Source organism: Oncorhynchus tshawytscha, linkage group LG06, assembly GCF_018296145.1.
Source record: "Oncorhynchus tshawytscha isolate Ot180627B linkage group LG06, Otsh_v2.0, whole genome shotgun sequence".
Lineage (NCBI taxonomy): Eukaryota > Metazoa > Chordata > Actinopteri > Salmoniformes > Salmonidae > Oncorhynchus > Oncorhynchus tshawytscha.
This window is the reverse complement of record NC_056434.1, coordinates 32271837-32292249: the sequence shown is the minus strand read 5'-3', so window position 1 is coordinate 32292249 and position 20413 is coordinate 32271837. Positions and strand designations below refer to the sequence as shown.

The window sequence follows — 20413 nt, the reverse complement described above, 5'->3', positions numbered from 1 at the left end:
CACCACATTGACAAACTCTTATATTTCACAGATGTAGTAATGGATCAACATTTTTTATTTTATTAATATGTTTCCAGGTATGTTTAAGGCATAATGGTGAGACATTTGCAGCATTCCCACCACAGGTGGCTGGTGGCACCTTATTTGGGGAGGACGACCTCATAGTAATGGTTGGAACGGAATGAATGTAACGGCATTCCATTTCCTCCATTCCAGCCCTTACTATGCGCCGTCACCTCCTCACCAGCCTCCTGTGATTCACACACACTGGTTTTCAAAATCTTATATAGTAAAACCATTAAAGATTCAGATGTCAAGGTTTTTGTATGACTTCTCCTGTCTGGTGGCAAATTCCAGTCCGGGTCCTAGTTCGCTGTCTTCGGTAGGCAGTCTGAACACTTAAGCAACCAGGAAAAGACATGACGTGATTCAATATTTTTCTTGTATTTATTTTGTTACACATTGTTGTTTGACAACTGGTGTGAAAGGACCAATATTTCTGAGGTAATGTGTGAGATTTTTTAAAAAGTGAGTCCAGACCAAGACTGTAGAATCCGCTCAAGTTATGACTTCATTCCTGTTCAACCCCACCTGTAGTCATATAGGAAAACAAAGGGAAATAATCAGTTGTGTGCAGGGTTTAGAATTACAGGGTGGCTATGGGGAACTTTGCAGCCCCATAACAAACCATCACCTTCTCCATTCAAACTCATGATAGATAATCAACATTACAGCTGATTCCAGGGGAGCAGGGACTGGAATACACATATATTTTACTGATAGATACGTATGATACCAAAAGAGGAGAGAGAGGAGTTTACCCAGTTCTTTGACTAGAAGAGATTGTTGTTTCAGTAAAATTTGGTAAAAGGCTGATTTAGCCACCGATCCTCCTTGTTGCAGGGCCACATATAGCTTTCTCATCTTTGCCATACTGGTTTGGGCCGCAATGATTTCAGAGTAATCCTCATAATGGATCTTTTTCGTCTGGTACAGGCCATCTGCTATTGGATTCACCAGGGAAATCCTTTGAACAAGTTGTTCCATGTTATCATCCACAAATTGGACACCTGGGTTAGAGAACATTTGTTATTCAAACAACCTTAAAGAATAATTGATTTTCAGTGAATCTAACTGTGAATGTACAGGACTATACAGGTGAGACCGTAATACAGAAGATTTTATTTTGGCATCATTTGACAAACATGACTTAAGAAAGACCTTGCATCAGAATTGGTTCCTGAATGAAAATGACATTCAGTAGTCACAATCTGAGTTACTAAAATGCATTTCATATCAGCACCAAACAAAGCTTTTTTAAGAGTTGAGCATGCCATATTTTCCATTATGAATATTTCCTCAGTAATATGCATACTGTTGTCTTGCAGATTGATAGACTCCTGACTTTAGGTCATCTATTTATTCATCACGCCTCTCAGTGTGAATCTGGTCAATTACAGTAATTATTTAGTTCCATTATTTTGTAGTATCTTCTTACAACACTAGTTCAGTAATATTTCAGCATGTATCCCACGCAAACAAGGCAGGTTACATTACCATACTGCTTTGTCTCCATGACTGCAGATTGATCCTGGCTAGACTGGGGAGAAGACTATATCATGATTTATTTAGTCCAGTATATTGTTGAGCACATTTTTGGAGAAAAAACATGTAGTCCATTTTTGAGTAATTTTTCTTATTTTGAGAAAAAAAAGTTATAGTCTTTGCAGTTGGAAATAGCAATCTCTAGGTTCCCTGTAAATTGTTTGCAGAAATTACATTTCTCAGCCTCTTTGGAGGTTCTCTAAATATGCCCCTTTTTTATTACTATGTCTTTCAATCTTATCAAATGTATGATTTAGATCACCTGCTAAAATAATAGTTACTGTCTGGATTTGATCTAACAGCCCGAATTCTATCTAAAAACACCAGATTGTCCCCTGGTGGGATATACAATGAAATCAATGTGTAGATCATCAACATTACAGCTGATCCCAGGGCAGCAGAGACAGAGATTTAACATTGGTAAATAACGGGAATATACATGTATTTGATATGTCACCAACAGCAGAGAAAGAAAAGCTTACAAAAAGGGTGCTGCTTTCCTAAATCTTTGACTAGAAGAGGTTCATGTTTCAGCAGAGCTTTGGACAAGGTTGATTTAGCCACTTTTCCTTTTGATTAGTCTCATCTGTGCCTGACTCCATCAGAAATGACTGTTTGTCTTTCTGCACAACAACAAAATCACATCAAGGGATATTTCCCATGCAGTGACATGGGTTGTCAAACAGGACATTCAGACAGGACAGACAGACAGGACAGACAGACAGGACATTCAGACAGGACAGACAGACAGGACAGACAGATAGGACATTCAGACAGGACAACATATAATGACAAATGGGCAAAACCTGCAAGCGACCATATGCATGTAGGAACAATTATATTTTCTCTATATGGATCACATGAGGGGCAGGGTAGCCTAGTGGTTAGAGTGTTGGACTAGTAACCGGAAGGTTACAAGTTCAAACCCCCGAGCTGACAAGGTACAAATCTGTCGTTCTGCCCCTGAACAGGCAGTTAATCCACTGTTCCTAGGCTGTCATTGAAAATAAGAATTTGTTCTTAACTGACTTGCCTGGTTAAATAAAGTTTAAATTTAAAAAAACATCCTGTCTGAGATTATAAAAATAAAGGTGTCCAGACTTTTTTCAGTCTATTGACCAAAACGTTGATTTAAGAAAAGTTAAAAACATTTTTGGAATATGCATGACTACAAATTCACTGGACTTTCAATTACAAGTATTGACATTTTTCTAATGTACCTGGAGAAATACAAGGAATGCAAATAACTCTGTTTTTCATATCTGATCTATTTGACAAGCTGTTTTCACACTCATACTCATATGATTGGAAGTTAAGAGAAGTGAGAGATATAGAGAGTAAGGGAAGAGCAGAGAGAGAGGAGAAGAGAGATAATGAAATTATTATTTTACCTTTGTCGATTGGTTTTGAGGACAAGCCATCAGCCACATCCTACAGTAAGCAGAAATTAAAGCAATTTACAAAATCACAATTGATATGTTTGAAAACCATAATATGAGCAGCCTTACAGCCCCAAAAAGCACCATTCTGCACTAACTGTAATTTTTTGTCAGACATTTGTAACAACACAAATAAATAATTATAACATATTAAACTACTGTACTGTAACACCTTTTATCTGTTTCACCTGTCCTTGTGATTGTCTCCACCCCCTCCAGGTGTCGCTTATTTTCCCCAGTGTATTTATCCCTGTGTTTCCTGTCTCTCTGTTCCAGTTCGTCTTGTCTGTTTCAAGTCAACCAGTGTGTTTTTCCTGTACTCCTGCTTTTGCTATTCTCCTTTTTCCAGTCCTTCCGGTTTTGACGCTTGCCTGTTTTCTGGACTCCATACCCGCCTGCCTGACCAGTCTGCCTGCACTGACCTCGAGCCTGCCTGCCACTCTGTACCTCCTGGACTCTGAACTCGTTTTGACCTTTTGCCTGTCCATGACCATTCTCTTGCTTACCCTTTTGGAAGTAATAAATATCTAATACTCAACCCATCTGCATCCTGTAGCTGCATCTGGGTCTGGCCTCGAGCCTTTATACCTTTAGCCCCTCCCCACTAACTGTCATTTTTAAACAGACATTTGGAACAACACAAATAGACAATCATAACATTTAAAACGATGTAAATATGAAAATATATACAAAATAAGACTCAGTGTGGTGTGAATACATTCTTTTAATGTAGATGAAAGAACACAACGAACACTAAACAAATGAACAAAATAATAAGAGGAACGTGACCACTATCAATACTGTGTGCAAACATGCAACATCACATAGACAATGACCCACGAACCACAATACAAAACAGGCTACCTAAATATGGTTCCCAATCAGAGACAACGACAAACACCTGCCACTGATTTAGAACCATATCAGGCCAAAACACATTGAAATAGACTAACTAGACATGTAACATAGAATGCCCACTCATATCACACCCTGACCAAACAAAACATAGAAACAAACAATGCAAATAATGGTCAGAGTGTGACAGTACCCCCCTTGGGTCTTAGGTGCGGACTCCGGTCGCCACTCTAAAGAGGCCCCTGAAGAGGGAAACCTATGGTGGAGTAGGGGAGGGTCTGGGTGGGCATCTGGCCGCGGTGGCGGTTCTGGCTCGGGACGTGGACCCCCACTCCACCATAGTCATTTCCCTCTTCAAGGGCCTCTTTAGAGTGGCGACCCTCGCCTCCGACCTTGGGTCTAAGACCCTAATTAAAGGCCCCACTGGACTGAGGAGCGCCTCTGGACTGAGGGGCAGCTCCGGACTGAGGGGCGGCTCCGGACTGGCTGGCGGCTCCTGGCTGGCTGATGGCTCTTGCGGCTCCTGGCTGGCTGACGGCTCTGGCGGCTCCTGGCTGGCTGACGGCTCTGGCGGGTCCTGGCTGGCTGATGGCTCCTGGCTGGAGACTCTGGCGGCTCAGGACAGACGGGAGACTCTGGCGGCTCAGGACAGACGGGAGACTCTGGCGGCTCAGGACAGACGGGAGACTCTGGCGGCTCAGGACAGACGGGAGACTCTGGCGGCTCAGGACAGACGGGAGACTCTGGCGGCTCAGGACAGACGGGAGACTCTGGCGGCTCAGGACAGACGGGAGACTCTGGCGGCTCAGGACAGACGGGAGACTCTGGCGGCTCAGGACAGACGGGAGACTCTGGCGGCTCAGGACAGACGGGAGACTCTGGCGGCTCAGGACAGACGGGAGACTCTGGCGGCTCAGGACAGACGGGAGACTCTGGCGGCTCAGGACAGACAGGAGACTCTGGCGGCACTGGGCAGGAGGAAGGCTCTGGCAGCTCAGGACAGGTGGGAGCACCTGTAGGGATGAGACGGAGAGACAGCCTGGTGTGGGGTGCTGCCACCGGAGGGCTTCGCCACACTCCCTGTGTGCCCCCACCCAATACATTTTTGGGGCTGCCTCTTGGGCTTCCAGCCACGCTGCCGTGCTGCCTCCTCATTTTTATTTTACCTTTATTTAACTAGGCAAGTCAGTTAAGAACAAATTCTTATTTTCAATGACGGCCTAGGAACAGTGGGTTAACTGCCTGTTCACTGCCTCCAGCTCTGCTTTGGGGCGGCGATATTTCCCTGGCTGTGCCCAGGGTCCTTTGCCGTCCAGAATCTCCTCCCAAGTCCACGAGTACTGCGGTCTTTGCCGCTACCGCTGCTGGCCGTTACCACGCTGCTTGGTCCATTGTTGGTGGGTTATTCTGTCACGATCGTCGTAGTGAGGATACCAAAGCGCAGCGTGATGTGAATACATTCTTTTAATGTAGATGAAAGAACACGACGAACACTAAACAAACGAACAAAGTAATAAGACGAATGTGACCGCTATCAATACTGTGTGCAAACATGCAACATCACATTGACAATAACCCACGAACCACAATACAAAACAGGCTACCTAAATATGGTTCCCAATCAGAGACAACGACAAACACTTGTCACTGATTGAGAACCATATCAGGCCAAAACGCATAGAAACAGACTAACTAGACATGTAACATAGAATGCCCACTCATATCACACCCTGACCAAACAAAACATAGAAACAAACAACACAAATAATGGTCAGAGTGTGACAAGTATATAAGAACAAATAAAAAAAGAATCAAATTATTACTCTATTACCCTATTGCTAACAAAAATCACACAAATAAAACTAAATTGCACAAATCCTATATCACACAAATGCACAAATAGAATAACACACTTATAAAGACGAGATTCTGATTATTACACTATTGCACTTCAAACAAGAAACACACAAACTAAATTGCATAACTAATTGCACAACTAATTGCATTACTAATTGCATTAGTACTGTACAAAGTTAGAGGTGCGCTATTTGATAGATTCCCCTGCTCCCCCAACCTCTGTCTTCCAGTAGGGAGATCTGAGGTCAACCTACCCCAGCCCCCTCTTCATCTTGTACTTCTGAGTGGAGGCCTTCCCAGGCAGTAGCCAGCCGAGCTCACAAATTAGAATCAGGGCCACCACTCCAACAAGGTTAATTGACCCACATTCCCACACGGTGACATATCATTGACGTGAGGTGCAAATGAGCGATAGAAAACCGATCGCGTAAATGTCACCATTCCGAATGTTTTTGCAAGACGCCGCCTTGGGCGGCTGCCCATGTCGCCTATACCTAAATCTGCCACTGTTTACAGGATATGAGCAGACCAAGAGTTATGTAGGCAATATTATTCTGTGTTTTCTCATCAAGCCATGGATGCATCTCAGTGAAGGCCAAATTCACTTACCTGTGTTGGAGGGAGTGAACCAGTCTTCACATCAGCAGAGATATTCACCTTGTCTTTTGGACATGCTGTGGAAGGAAGGTTAACATTCTATATTTGGTCTATGATTTAGGTGAACTCAATCAAGTCAATACTTGGATACTAAGTTCAATAGTAGTATTAGTTGTTATAAAGTGTTATACCAGGTGGCTTTGAACTTGGAGATACACTGGGGGTGCCAACACCTGATGTTTTACTTCCCTCCTCACTTCCCAGGTTCTAGAGAGAGGGTATGATAGAGGGAAGAGTAGAATAAGGAGGAGACAGTTATTAGTATGCTATGTTCCAATGCCCACATAAGCATTACCACTTAAATGCATGACAAATACATTTGTTTATTCCGAGTGGTACAGTAGTGTACATATCAAAACATAGCTTTAGTGTCTTGTTCTGTACCAGTTTTGGCAGCACTTGATTGACGACATTCTGTATCCCCTTCTGGTGCTTCTCAAACACTCTTCCTGTCACAAGGACGCATTCTGAAAAATAAACAGGAAGAGTTCCAAACGACATGTATCAGTGATGTGTAAAACTCTTAAATAAAGACATACATGCTTATGTTATGACAATCAAGATGTCCACAATCCTAACTGGATGAGTATAGCCACCCTATGTGATAAAAAAATGAATATTCCAACTACACTCCTGTACTCTTACCCTTGAAGGGGGGTCTCTTAGAGGGCTCATGGTCCCAGCACTTCTTCATGAGCTCCACCAGGTCCCCTAGCCCCTCGAACTGCACTTTGTCCACTGCCTCCAGGGAAGGCCTCTGTTGTCTCTCTTTGATGAGAAAACAGAACCTGCTGAACTCTCTGGCATGGACATCTAGAAGAGATTGAAGAGTAAAGGTAAGGTGCTCTATGAAGTCTTAAACAGTCCTGCCATATTTCTCTATGAATGTACTTGTGTAGATGTAATGTTTCTGAACAGTTATTATTGTCTATGTGGTACAGTATAATGTAACTTTTTTAAATTATTTTTTATTATTTTATTTTAAAAACCTTTTTCATGATCACAATCTTGTGAAACCCGAACCCTCCAAGATCCCCCAACAGATCCCCAATAGCTGTCCCTTAACCATTTGAGACCCTTCCACAGTCCCCCCCAGAAGAAACAAAATAACAAATACAATTATTTCCATTCCCCACCCCCAAGAACCCCCCAATGCACTAAACACCAAGAGAATGAACCAAAGAGAAAGAAGGAAAAGACAGAAGAAAACAGCAAACAACAATGCAAAAGAATATATACATTTAAAACAAAGGACATCAAGGACAACTGAAATCATAACAGCAATGTCTACTTTATATGGTTGTGTGCATGTCTGGCACTGTTGCATGTATGTGTGTGTTCTTGTATGTGTTTATTTGAATGAGAGTGTGTGTATATGCATGTGTACAAACACCTGCACGGCATCAGTCTCAGGCAAACCGGCATTAGTTGTAAAAACACTGCCACTTAGTGTCATTCAAATGTACTTTTATTATGTTTTATTTGGACTTTTTTGACCATCATTCTCTTTATTTTATCTTTTGACCATCATTCTCTCTCTCACACAGCAACCACTTGTCTCCAATTCCACATACCAACCCTCAGCTTCCCTCAGCCCATCCCATCTATCTCTGCTGGCCACCCACTTCGTATTTCTACACAACACATATCTTTCAACTATGCTATGATGTTTAACGTACAATTTCAATCTATCTAATCGAATAGAATCTACAGATTGCGTGTTGAAGATAAATACCCTTAATAAGAGTATTATTATATTAGTAATTGATTGACCCGGTCTCTCCAGATCTCCTAACAGTATTATTTCTAGGGTCAATTTTAGATCAATGTTATGCATTTTCAGCCATTCCTGAATCTAAGACCAGAAACAGGCTACCTGAGGGCAATACCAAAATAAATGGTCTATTGATTCTGTGTCCTCACAACAAAATCTGCAGAGCTTCGATGATTTTATGCCCCAAATATTCAACATTTTGTTGGTGGCAAGAATTCTATATAATAGTTTTAGCTGAAAAGCACGAACTCTTGAATCTTGCGTTGTTTTATATATCAACTCATACACCGTATACCATGGAATCCGTACATCAAAAATCTCATCCCAAATATTTTGCAATCTGTATGGCACAGTTGTCAACATCCTGGTCCTCAAATGAAACTGGTATACTTTCCTATTTATGCTATTTTTATTCCTCCGCCAGTTTTGATCCTTTATATTGGGCAGACAGACCAGTTCCCGACCTCCTCCCGCTGCCACCCGCCTCCTCCATTTTTTGGGATAATGCTGTAATCAATTGGTTGTACTCTTGGATTGAGCAGACCTTTCCGTACAATTCTGATAACTCCATGAAGGACATAACTCTACCATTACAATTTACAATATCATTTAGGAACAAAATACCCTTTTCAAACATCTTTCCCATAAATACAGGTATTTTATCAACCAGCACATTTGAGTTCAGCCATAATATTTGTTGTAATATTTGTTCTATCTTTTGAAATGTAAATTGGAGCCAGTTCTTTAAGGCTTGTTTGAAAAAGACAGATACTTTGAAAAAAGTATCAATTTCAATTAATCGAAAATGAGACATGGCAATCTGCACAATGGCAAAAAAGGCCATTTTTAAACAATGGATGAGCTTTTCTTATTAATCTACTTGAGAACCATTTAAGGTTCAAATAAAACTTTTGAATGAGTGAAGCTTTTAGAGAGAGGTTTAGTGCTTTTATATTTAATCATCTCAACCTACCCTATTCATTATATAGATAGGCTCATTTTATTTTGTCTGGTTTAGCGTCCCAGATAAAGCAAACTATTTTTGCTCATATGATTTGAAAAACGAATCATCCGGAGTAGGCAGCTCCATAAGTAAGTGAGTAAACTGAGATATGACTAAGGAGTTAATCAGGGCAACTTTTCCATAAATAGACAGGTATTTACCTCTCCATGGTAGCAGGATCTTGTCTATGTTTACAAGTTTTCTATTTAAATTCATTGTGGAGAGCTTATTTATATCTTTTGTGAAATGAATACCAAGTATGTGTACTTCACCATCAGCCCATTTTATAGGTAAGCTGCAAGGTAATGTAAAAGCTGTATTTTTTTAAGGATCCAGTACGTAATACTGTACACTTATCATAATTAGATTTTAGTCCAGAGAGTACAGAAAAGTTATCTAGCTCTTTAACTTCTTGGTGACGGGGCAGTATTTTCACGTCCGGATGAAATGCATACCCAAATTCAACTACCTGCTACTCATCCCCAGAAGATAAGATATGCATATTATTAGTATATTTGGATAGAAAACACTCCGAAGTCTCTAAAACTGTTTGAATCATGTCTGTGAGTATAACAGAACTTATTTAGCAGGCGAAACCCCGAGGACAAACCATTCAGATTTGTAATTTTTTGAGGTCACTCTCTTTTCAATGGGGTTTCATTGGGAATCCAGATTTCTAAGGGACCTTCTTGCAGTTCATATCGCTTCCACTGGATGTCAACAGTCTTTAGAAATTAGTTGAGGGTATTCCTTTGTGTAATGAAGAAGTATGGCCATCCAGAACAAGGGTAACTTGAAGTGTACTGTTAGATAGAGGCGCATGACCAGAAAGCTAGCTACAGTTTGTTTTCCTCCTGTATTGAACACAGATCATCCCGTCTTCAATTTTATCGATTATTTATGTTAAAAAAATACCTAAAGTTGTATTACAAAAGTAGTTTGAAATGTTTTGGCAAAGTTTACAGGTAATTTTTGAGATATTTTGTAGTCACGTTGAGCAAGTTGGAACTGGTGTTTTTCTGGATCAAACGCGCCAAATAAATAGACATTTTGGATATATATCGACGGAATTAATCGAACAAAAGGACCATTTGTGATGGAACATATTGGAGTGCCAACAAAAGAAGCTCATCAAAGGTAAGGCATGAATTATATTTTAATTTCTGCGTTTTGTGTCGCGCCTGCAGGGTTGAAATATGCTTCTCTCTCTTTGTTCACAGAGGTGCTATCCTCAGATAATAACATTGTTTGCTTTCGCCGAAAATACTTTTTGAAATCTGGCATGGATTCACAACAAGTGTAGGTTTAATTTGCTATCTTGCATGTGTGATATAATGAAAGTTAGATTTTTATAGTAATTTATTTGAATTTTCCCTGGCTTTTGGCCAGGTGGGATGCTAGCGTCCCACATATCCCAGAGAGATTAATGAGACATTGCAGGGATCTAATCTAGCTTGCGGACTTAACATAAAACTTAAGTCATCGGCATACATGGACACCTTTGTTTTTAAGCCTTGGATTTCTAATCCTCTAATGTTGTTATTGGATCTGATTTTAATAGCTAGCATTTCGATGGCCATAACGAATAGATATGGTGACAGTGGACACCCTAGTTTAACTACTCTTGACAATTCAAAACTCTCTGAGAAGTAGCCGTTATTTACTCTTTTACACCTGGGGTTGCTATATATTATTTTTACCCATTTTATAAGGGAATTACTGAAATTGAAAAAATCCAGGCATTTATAAATAAAATCCAATATTACTTTATCAAATGCCTTTTCAATATCTGCTATAAATACCATTCTTGGCTTCTTATATGTTTCATGATGTTCTATTATTTCTAGTAGTTGTCGTATATTATCTCCAATGTATCATCCATGTAAAAAACCTGTCTGATCAGGATGAACAATACCTGGTAAAACCCTTTTAATTCTGAGTGCTATGCATTTTGCTAGTATTTTTGCATCACAAGATTGAAGTGTAAGAGGCCTCCAGTTTTTTAAATTTGCCATCTGGGTCTTATTTTAATAATAGAGAAATTAGACCTTCCTGCTGAGTACCTGACACACCTATTCTTTAGGAGTAGTTAAAACAATCTAACAATGGAGCTTTTAGTATATCCAAATATATTTGATATACCTCTACCGGTATGCCATCAAGCCCTGGGGTTTTTCCAGACTGAAAGGATTTAATAGCCTCAAAGCTCTTCCTCTGTAATTTGGCCTTCGCACTGATCTTTCTGTACATTTGTTAATTTTACATTTTTTATATTATTTGGAAAGAATTCCTTAACGTAATCTTCATTCAGTGTGAGAGGATGAGATGGAAAACATCTGCCTAAAATAATTAGCTTCCTCTTTTAAAATATAATTTGGAGAATCATAGATGACTCCGTCTTCAGTAACGAGTTTCTGCAAATTCTTTTTGTTAGCGTTCCTGTATTGGAGGAAGGAAGAATTTTGTGCATTTTTCTCCATATTTTCTCCACGTTTGCTTTAATTTCGTAATAGATTACATTAGATCGTTCTTGAATAAGTTCCTCAAGTTCTTTTTGTTTTTCCTCTATCGTATTTTGTATCTCTGTAGTATCGTTTTTATTGCTATCTACCTGTACTATTAGTTAGTCTTGTTAGTCTTGTTTCTTTAGCCAGAAACTGCTTTTTTTTAAATTATTGATGAATATTGAATTGAATGACCCCTGAAGGTACAAACAATAAGGGCATATGCTGAACCTATATTATACTGGAAAAATATATTTATAAGTTATTTTGTCTTAGTTAAAAATAACTTGTCCTCCAGTACTCTTTAATTAAATATCCAATATCCCTGTCCACGTGGAAAATCTACTAGAGTTATGTGAATGCCAATTAGATGATGATCCGATCGCATTCTGTCTCCTATTAAAACTTTTTAAAACTTTGATGCAAGAGCGAAACAGACAAGAAAGTAGTCAAGACGACTAGCTTGATTAAGTCTCCTCCATGTATATCTCACTAGGTCGGGGTTTTTTAGTCTCCAAATATCTACTATTTCTAATGTGTCCATAATAGTTGTGATTTCCTTAAGGGCACGGTGATGATAGTTTGTACAGTGATTACCTTACTGTCCATTGAGGTACTTAACACTGTTTTATAGTCTCCTACCATAATGATTAGATCATTTGTTGGTATAAATGTTTTCGAAGAAGTGTAGATCATCCTGATCCGACAAATCTCTATTTTGTCCACTTTCATATTCAAAAGGATCCACCTTCCTTGCAAATAATTCCTGATTATTTGCACATTCAGATTGAAATGTTGGTTAATTAATATCATCACATCCTTTGAGTTCCTTTGTCCATGACAGAAAATTATTTCACCACCCCATTCCCTTTTCCACACAACTTCATCTAAGCATGTAGAGTGAGTTTCCTGTAAACAGTATATGTTATATTCCTTTTCTTTTAGCCATGTAAATACTGATCTTCTTTTTTTATAATCTGCCAAACCGTTACAATTATAACTAGCTATGTGTATTTCACCCCTTACCATAACTAGATACTATTCTCAGGCTAATTTGACCATAATTAGTGCCTGTAAAGTTACTGCCATCAGAGGTAATATGAAGGTCGAAACTAGAGCTTTCAAATGTCTGATATTTAGAATTCAAGAAATAGGTTCTAGCAATGTTTTTTTTATTCCCTTGCCTGTTTGCCTCTGAGCCAATGCCACAGATGTTCGAAAATTTAGACAAATGATGTGTGTAACAAATCTGAGTAGGTTGATGTGTATGATATTGGATATGATATAATGAGAGTGTGTATGATGTCTGTATAAGAGTAAGACTATAATTTGTGATGTCCAAATAAATAATAACTCTGCCAATTTGCATGTTTGAGTGTCTATGTGTGTAACATGTAGTGTGTGTATAGCCTTAATATTCATAATTGTAATCCATATCGTATCACCATCATAGTTGCATCACAATTACCTTTCACATAATTGAAAAACACATCCCAGCATTTCTATAGCAATTGACGTTTCACATGATCATGGAAGAGACCTTGCATTACTCTAGAGACGTCTTCACTGCAGTACAAATGTATTCCGTACAATATGTTATTATCAATTTGTCAAAATATATAAACTTGTAGACAAATACTGTCACGCCTTGGTCTTAGTATTTTTGTGTTTTCTTTAATTATTTGTTCAGGCCAGGGTGTGACATGGGTTTATTGTGTTGTCGTATTGGGTTTTTTGTAGGCATTGGGATTGTGGCTGATTAGGGGTGTGTCTAGCATAGGCTTGGCTGCCTGAGGCGGTTCTCAATCAGAGTCAGGTGATTCTCGTTGTCTCTGATTGGGAACCATATTTAGGTAGCCTGGGTTTTACTGTGTATTTTGTGGGTGATTGTTCCTGTCTCTGTGTAGTGTTCACCAGATAGGCTGTAATTAGGTTTTCACGTTTCGTTTGTTGTTTTGTATTTATTTAGTTATTTCATGTATCGCTATTTTTTTCATTAAAGAACATGAGTAACCACCACCCTGCATTATGGTCCGACTCTCCTTCAACAGACGAACGCCGTTACAAATACATTCAAAAAGATAGACAAACAATAAACACATTAAATTATAAAACAGTTCTCAACAATAGAGAGGGAGAGAAGAGAATAGAAAATAAAAGAGAGGGTGAGAGAAGAGAGCGAGATCAAGTGTGTGTATATGTATAAGTTCGTATGTGTAAGCAAGCATGTAGTACGTGTGTGTTCATATCCACTGCATAATGTTCAGATATTTTAAACAGTTCCCATACCTTCTTTTTTTTCGTAACCTGAAGTCCCTGTAGAATTTAGTACAGCCACGGTGTGGCTATAACATAACGTTACTATGCATAGCAAAGTGCAATGAATGTGAGTATAATGCACCATGAAGATGGTATTCATTGTAAGTGTTACTAACCAGGATATGGCTTTGACTGACCAGTGATGATGGACCACAGAAGTATACCATAGCTGAAGAAGAGAATGTGTGAGAGAGAGATAGAAAGAGTCATTGTAAAGTCATATATGTCCATATCGATTATTCTTGAGGCATTTAGTGACGTACCTGTAGATGTCAAAGGCACGAATGGGTTTGTATGACACATTTTCCAAAGCCTCGGGGGGCATGTAACTAGATGTTCCCCCAGCCTTCCCAGGGAACTCTTTGCTCATCGTGGAAACACTGTGAGACACCTTGGCCAGGCCAAAATCTGCAAGCTAGAGAGAGAGACACAGAGACAGAGAGATAGTCTTCAGTTTATGTTCAGTTTATGCATTACAATTACTGGCAGTATAACTCATGTCATCTAACTATATTTGTTGAAATAGTTAATAATCAATTAATGGTAATATCAATAATAATAATTATAATATTGCCTCAATAATACAAGCAATGGTGCTTTTGAACCTCAGTTCATGCTCGTGTTCCCACCAGTTAAAGCCTAATCAGAACCAGGAGCCTGGAACTTGCCTTGGCATCAAGGTAGTTATCCAGCAACACATTATTGGGCTTCAGGTCTTGATGCAGAAGGGGTGAGTTGAGGCAATGGAGGAAGTTCATCCCCAGAGCAATCTGGTGGGCCAAGCGACAGGCAAGGGGGTGGGGCCAAGGTGGATGAAGAGAGAGGGTGTCCAGGAGGGATTCCAGTGTCCCCTTCTCCATGAACTCCATCACAAGACCCAGCTGGATGGAAGGGCCGCAATTGGGGGGACAATCCTTGTACACTCCAAGAATCTTTATCACATGGGGGCTTCTACTCCTGTGCATCATTTCTGCCTCATTTTGCAGGGAAGTGCTAGGGGTGGGAAGGAGAGGACAAGGGAGGGGGTGGACAGAAAGAGTGAGGGCAACACAGGAATATTGTCTTAACTAAAATGGTTGACCACATCATGAAAGACAAATCAGTTTATAATGGAATATAAAACTCATTTAATTGACATACAATCAAGTGTTTAAAGTATAGACATTTTACCCCTCATCACATTGTAGCAACTTGATGGCCACATCAAATCCCCAAACCACATGTCTGGCTTTGTGGACTTTTCCAAACCCTCCTGCACCAATCACTTTCCAGTTCTCCAGACTGTTGTTAACAATTACTTCTGCCGGGCTTGACTGGTCCATCTGTCAATCAAAATGATCTGTAATGGCATTCAGTGTTTGCATCAAATAAGTTCCACATCAAGTCAAGTCGCATCAAATCTCATCAAGTCACATGGTATTGGTTCTCCTTTTTGAGACACTACTGTAGCTAACACTGTCCTTTATAAGGTTGTTCCATACACTCTTAGAAAGAAAATGTGATATCAAGAACATAAGTGTTCTTCGTCTGTCCCGATAGGAGAACCCTTTCAATAATCCTTTTGGTTCCAGGTTTAACCCCTTTGGTTACAGGTAGAACCATTTGTGTTGTGGAGAAATGACCAGGCAGGAGATGGGAGTACAGTTAGTTTTTCGTTTAGTCAAAACCCCTCGTGCTCTACATTTTCTGTTCCATGTAAAACCCGTTCCACAGATAGCCCTACATGGAACCAAAAAGTGTTCTACCTAAAAGTGTTCTACCTAAAATAGGGACAACCAAAGACCCCTTTTGGAACACTTTTTTCTAAGTGTACCTTAACAATGCAATTCATCCAAGTTCATCCTATCCTCTTATAAAGCAGTTTACAGGATTGCACATCATCAGTCATATTCAACCTTTGCCCTGGACTATCAGTTTGCATGATATGATAATAGCTGACTTATTTCCTACCTCTCTAAAGCTCATATTGTCTCTGAAATAATCATCTCAAAAATCAAGCATGTTATTCAGCTTCACATTACACTACATATCAATGTTGAGTTATCATTTAGTTTACCATGGCACAGTCTCCGCACTACGTTACTGTGCATCAACTTACCTCCTGATAATGGTAGCATTCTTATTATGTGTATAAAATTAGATAGAGTTTCCATTGTTTTCATTATCCTATGAGTTCCTTACCCGTGACCATGCTTATGAAATGATGTTCCCTGCAACGCTCCTGTATTTAAATGGAATCTTCACTTCATTTATTTTACTCTCACTACAGACTCTTAGGTGTTTCCACTTCATTTTGTTTATCAGAGGAGGGTGGAGTCAGAAATGTTTAAGTTGTACAGTACAGGACTTGACACATTTTCTCCACCAGATGGCATTGAATGCAGTGGCATGGTGTAGCATGCATAATTGTGTTCTATTTGAGACTATACTAGCCATCTGTTTTTATTTGAAAAGTATCCCATTTATTGATTGTACTATATAAGCTAAGTTTCCATCCATTTGGAGACAGATTTTCACATGAATATCCCAAAAGAAATGATGGCCATTTTCCCACCAGTGGTGTTTCCACCAAACAGACTTGTTGTGGATAGTAATCGGTGTGTGTGATGACATACTGCACACAAAATGTACTTCAATGTGTTTCCATCCTATTTTCAACTCTACCGATAGTTTTGTCACAAAAACTGTTGAGTTAAATAGCAAATGTGCCTCCTCTGGTCTTGACTGGTACGATCTAGCCAACTGCTCGCAGACAGATACAGTGCCGGAAGGCTGTGCGGGTAAGCTAGTGTACATGATGAGATTATTAAGAGTGAGAGTATTTTTATTTGTCAAATGGCAGTCAATCATCGATCATCATGTCACCAGAATAAGACCCTCAATCTTTTTTTGAAAGCGGCATCAAGGTTTCCGTGCACTTTCACCACCCTATGAGTGTTCATCGTAAGTTATTTCATCTGTAGCCTAATAAACTACATGGTTTCCCAATATGTATTGGGAGGACCACACACCATATCATCATGTGACTCCAAGTTTACTTCGATGTGATGGTCATAATATCAATATTTGCGCTTCAAGGCGTTTCCACCGCCATTTCTCGTTGTCATAGCTATAATTGTACCGAAAGATACGTATGACTTTACTCTCATAAAAACTGTGGATGGAAACGTGGTTAATGATTACCACAGATACATTTAAAAAATATATATAATGCCTTACAGTACAAGTACAGAGCAGACTAAAATGATGGTTCACTAAAGTCTATGTCAATCTTGAACAGGATTATCCATTTTGAATGCAATTTGAATGAAGTTGATGCTTTACTATCTTTGTGAAAGTAGTAGGGTGTAGATTGATGAGGGAAAAAAAACGATTTAATCCATTTTAGAGTAAGGCCATAACCTAACAAAATGTGGAAGAAGTTAAGAGGTCTGAATACTTTCTGAAGGCACTGCATGTCACTCAGTTTTGTGTATTTTTGACTCCAATACCCAATAATGACAAAGCCAAAACAGGCTTTAAAAATGTTTGCTGATTTACAAAAAATACGGAAAAAAATTATCACATTTACTTAAGTATTCAGAACCTTTACTCAGTACTGTATTGAAGCCCCATTGGTAGTGATTACAGCCTCAAGTCTTCTTGGGTACAAGCTTGCAACACCTGTATTTGTGGAGTTTCTCCCTTACTTATCTGCAGATCCTCTCATGCTCTGTCAAGCTGGATGGGCAAGACAAAATGGCTGCAGAATGGATCGGCAAGACAGAATGGCTGCCTCCGGTAAGACAAGGGGTCGGTGACTTTAATGCTGTCATGAGTCCGATCGAGGGTGGCTCCCCTTCCCGGTCGGGTGGCGCTCGGCGGTCGTCGTCGCCAGCCTATTAGCTGTTACTGATTGTCTTTCCTCCCCCTCCTTGTATGTTAATTGGTAGCGCCTGTTTGTGAATGATTAGTTGGGCTTTATTAGACAGCCGGCCCGCCTGTTTCTTTGTGCGGGATTAATTATTCTGAACTTCGGTTCTGTAGTAGAGGAACGTGTTTGTTCCTGGTCGTGTATTGCTGTTGTACTATTTTCGTCCCCCGTGTTTGGGGCATTTTGGTTTTGAGCACCCTGTGTTGCGTTAGTGCATTAAAGAGCACAGTATTGCACTCTCTGTTTCCTGCGTCTGACTCCACACCCACGACACCCGGAGCGTTACAAATGCCAGTTAAAGTTCTAAAACGATTGTTTTAACTGTACCAGAATGAATACTCAGATATCAGCAAACACAAATCAGACTGATTAAAGCATTCCTTGACACTTTTTGATTTAGTTTACCCTGGGACAGTGTCTTTTACTGAGCAGAAACTCACCTCTTGATAATGATGACTTACCTAACATTCTTAACACACTTATTTGTTAAATTAAGTAGCAGCTGAAATCTCTAACTAAAGATCTCATGACTCCAAATATGATTTGTTTTAATCATAACACTTATAGGTTCTTACCGTGTATTCTTGTGTTAGACAGATTATATCCCCAATCCCCTTGCTCTTAAATGTTGTTTACTTGAATAATTTTACTTTCATTTTCATTGCATTCTAGTCTCCACCCCTGTATCTGGATCTGAGAGGTGGAGTAAAAGTGTCCGTGCTTACTTGACAGCATGGAAGGCAGTTAGCATGTGGAATGTACATTGCCTACATGTTTTTGTAATATTTGAGACCATCACTACATTTTACAGTGCCTTCGGAAAGTATTCAGACCCCTTGACTCCACATTTTGTTACATTATAGCCTTATTCTTACACTCAACCCACTGCTGGTGTGTGCAACTAAAGACCTTTATTTTCATATCATATAGCACCTGGTTCCAATTCAAGGCATTTAGATTATTGTATGATCTAAATTAAGGCTTTTTTTCTGGTAACCCTTCCAAAGAGCCTATTGGCATGGAGGTGGCCTCTATTTGTAGATTAAGAGACTTGGTGACCAAAAGATGCGACCAAGTTCTGGGATTCTCTAACTGTGGCCCTTGGATATTTATTTTCCTCCAGAACCTCTACTAAACTAACATAAGACGGTCATACCAATGATCATTTAACTATTTGATTTAGAATTTTAGGACCCATTTAGGCAGTGGCGGGTATTCATGGATACCAAGAGAAGCCAGGCTTCCCAAACATTTGACCAATAAAAAAATACAAATTGTCAAAATAATTTATACCGTCTTTCTGTATTGATAATTTTCTGTCAATTCGCAAGTGGATGAATCTCTTGTGAGAAAACATCTGAGCGAGGAAAACAGTCGTCATCTGTCTCAGTATGTGAAGCCCATGTATCTGATGCTGTCTGGAACAACAAAGTATGACATGTTGCCGCCATAGCATTTGATTGATTGATGCCAGCAAGCATTTGGCCTCCCTTGATTAAAAATCAAATCAAATAATTTTCCAATTAGCGTTGCGCTGAGCTCAACTGTGGGTTGTCCTTTCGCAGCAAAATTCCCCTAAAGGGAGGCTAGTTTGGATTTGGCTTCACACCAATAAAATCACATCCTTAACAAAATGTCATGATTGTCAGAGAAACGGTCTGTTTCTGATCTGCTTGTGTTGATGTCCTGCAGTAGCCAGCTTGCTAAATTGGCCCTTTCATAACCCATGGAGGGAGATGTGGATTTGGACTTGTGGTTTTTACTTTAATTATCTGTACAGACCAATGATTATGATTCAACTATAAATTAATGTATTGTGCCACTAGCCTGAGACCATCGAAGTTCAATATGTAGCCTAGTACTCTCACGTTACCTAGCTATTTAACTTAGCTGGTACATTTTTGCCCATGCAAGTAAGTTAGGCTAGCAAGCATTTTAGCTAGGTAGCCTATGAAAACAAAAACTTAAAGCGTACTGTATGACAGAGATTTTTACCATTTTACCAACATGAAGGAGAGGAGGATGGCATTGGTGTTCAACTAGTCTACAAGTAGGATGAGTCAACTTTTATGGTGAGCCAGCACATGCACACACACACACACACACACACACACACACACACAGAAATCAGTACCATGGACAGACATATGATACTGTATTTAGAAACATTGATTGGACAATTTTTTTGGTATCTTTAAGTTTGTTTTCAGTGTATTAAACTAAGCATAATGCCTTGTTGATTTGATGATGTTTAAATGGTGCTGGAATAGCGGAGGCAGTGCTCCTGTTGTCTTTGTTCTGACTTGAGGTAACTCTGTGGTTCTAAATCAGTAGTTTTCTAGTAATCTGTCAAAAAAACGTTAACTTGCTTGACCATGCTACAGGTCATATAACTTTGTTACCTGCAATATTTGCTCTACAATTTGTGATGAAACAAATGTATGTGTAGTTGAATTTATTCTGCCACTGTGTGACTATTGTCTTTTT

At 39.5% G+C, this 20413-nt stretch overlaps 1 protein-coding gene across 6 annotated transcripts; it reads right to left on the bottom strand.

Annotated features, from left to right (window-relative positions):
• Window positions 1–32: 32 nt before the first annotated feature.
• On the bottom strand, window positions 33–18622 carry LOC112252436 (receptor-interacting serine/threonine-protein kinase 3-like). Of its 6 annotated transcripts, XM_024423651.2 has the most exons (13): window positions 18502–18618; window positions 15184–15352; window positions 14682–15006; window positions 14277–14428; window positions 14130–14182; window positions 7059–7226; window positions 6798–6880; window positions 6545–6620; window positions 6366–6430; window positions 2997–3036; window positions 822–1070; window positions 541–591; window positions 33–398 (listed from the first exon to the last, which is right to left on the bottom strand). In XM_024423651.2, the coding sequence occupies exons 2-12, from the start codon at window positions 15333–15335 to the stop codon at window positions 572–574; spliced, it is 1383 nt and encodes a 460-aa protein (XP_024279419.1). In that variant the 5' UTR covers window positions 15336–15352; window positions 18502–18618; the 3' UTR covers window positions 33–398; window positions 541–571. The 6 variants fall into 6 exon arrangements, with proteins under 6 accessions (XP_024279419.1, XP_024279417.1, XP_024279415.1 ...); XM_024423649.2 differs by lacking the exon at window positions 33–398 and having other exon boundaries at window positions 525–591; window positions 15184–15335; window positions 18502–18622; XM_024423647.2 differs by lacking the exon at window positions 33–398 and having other exon boundaries at window positions 525–591.
• Between the last annotated feature and the right edge of the window lie 1791 nt (window positions 18623–20413).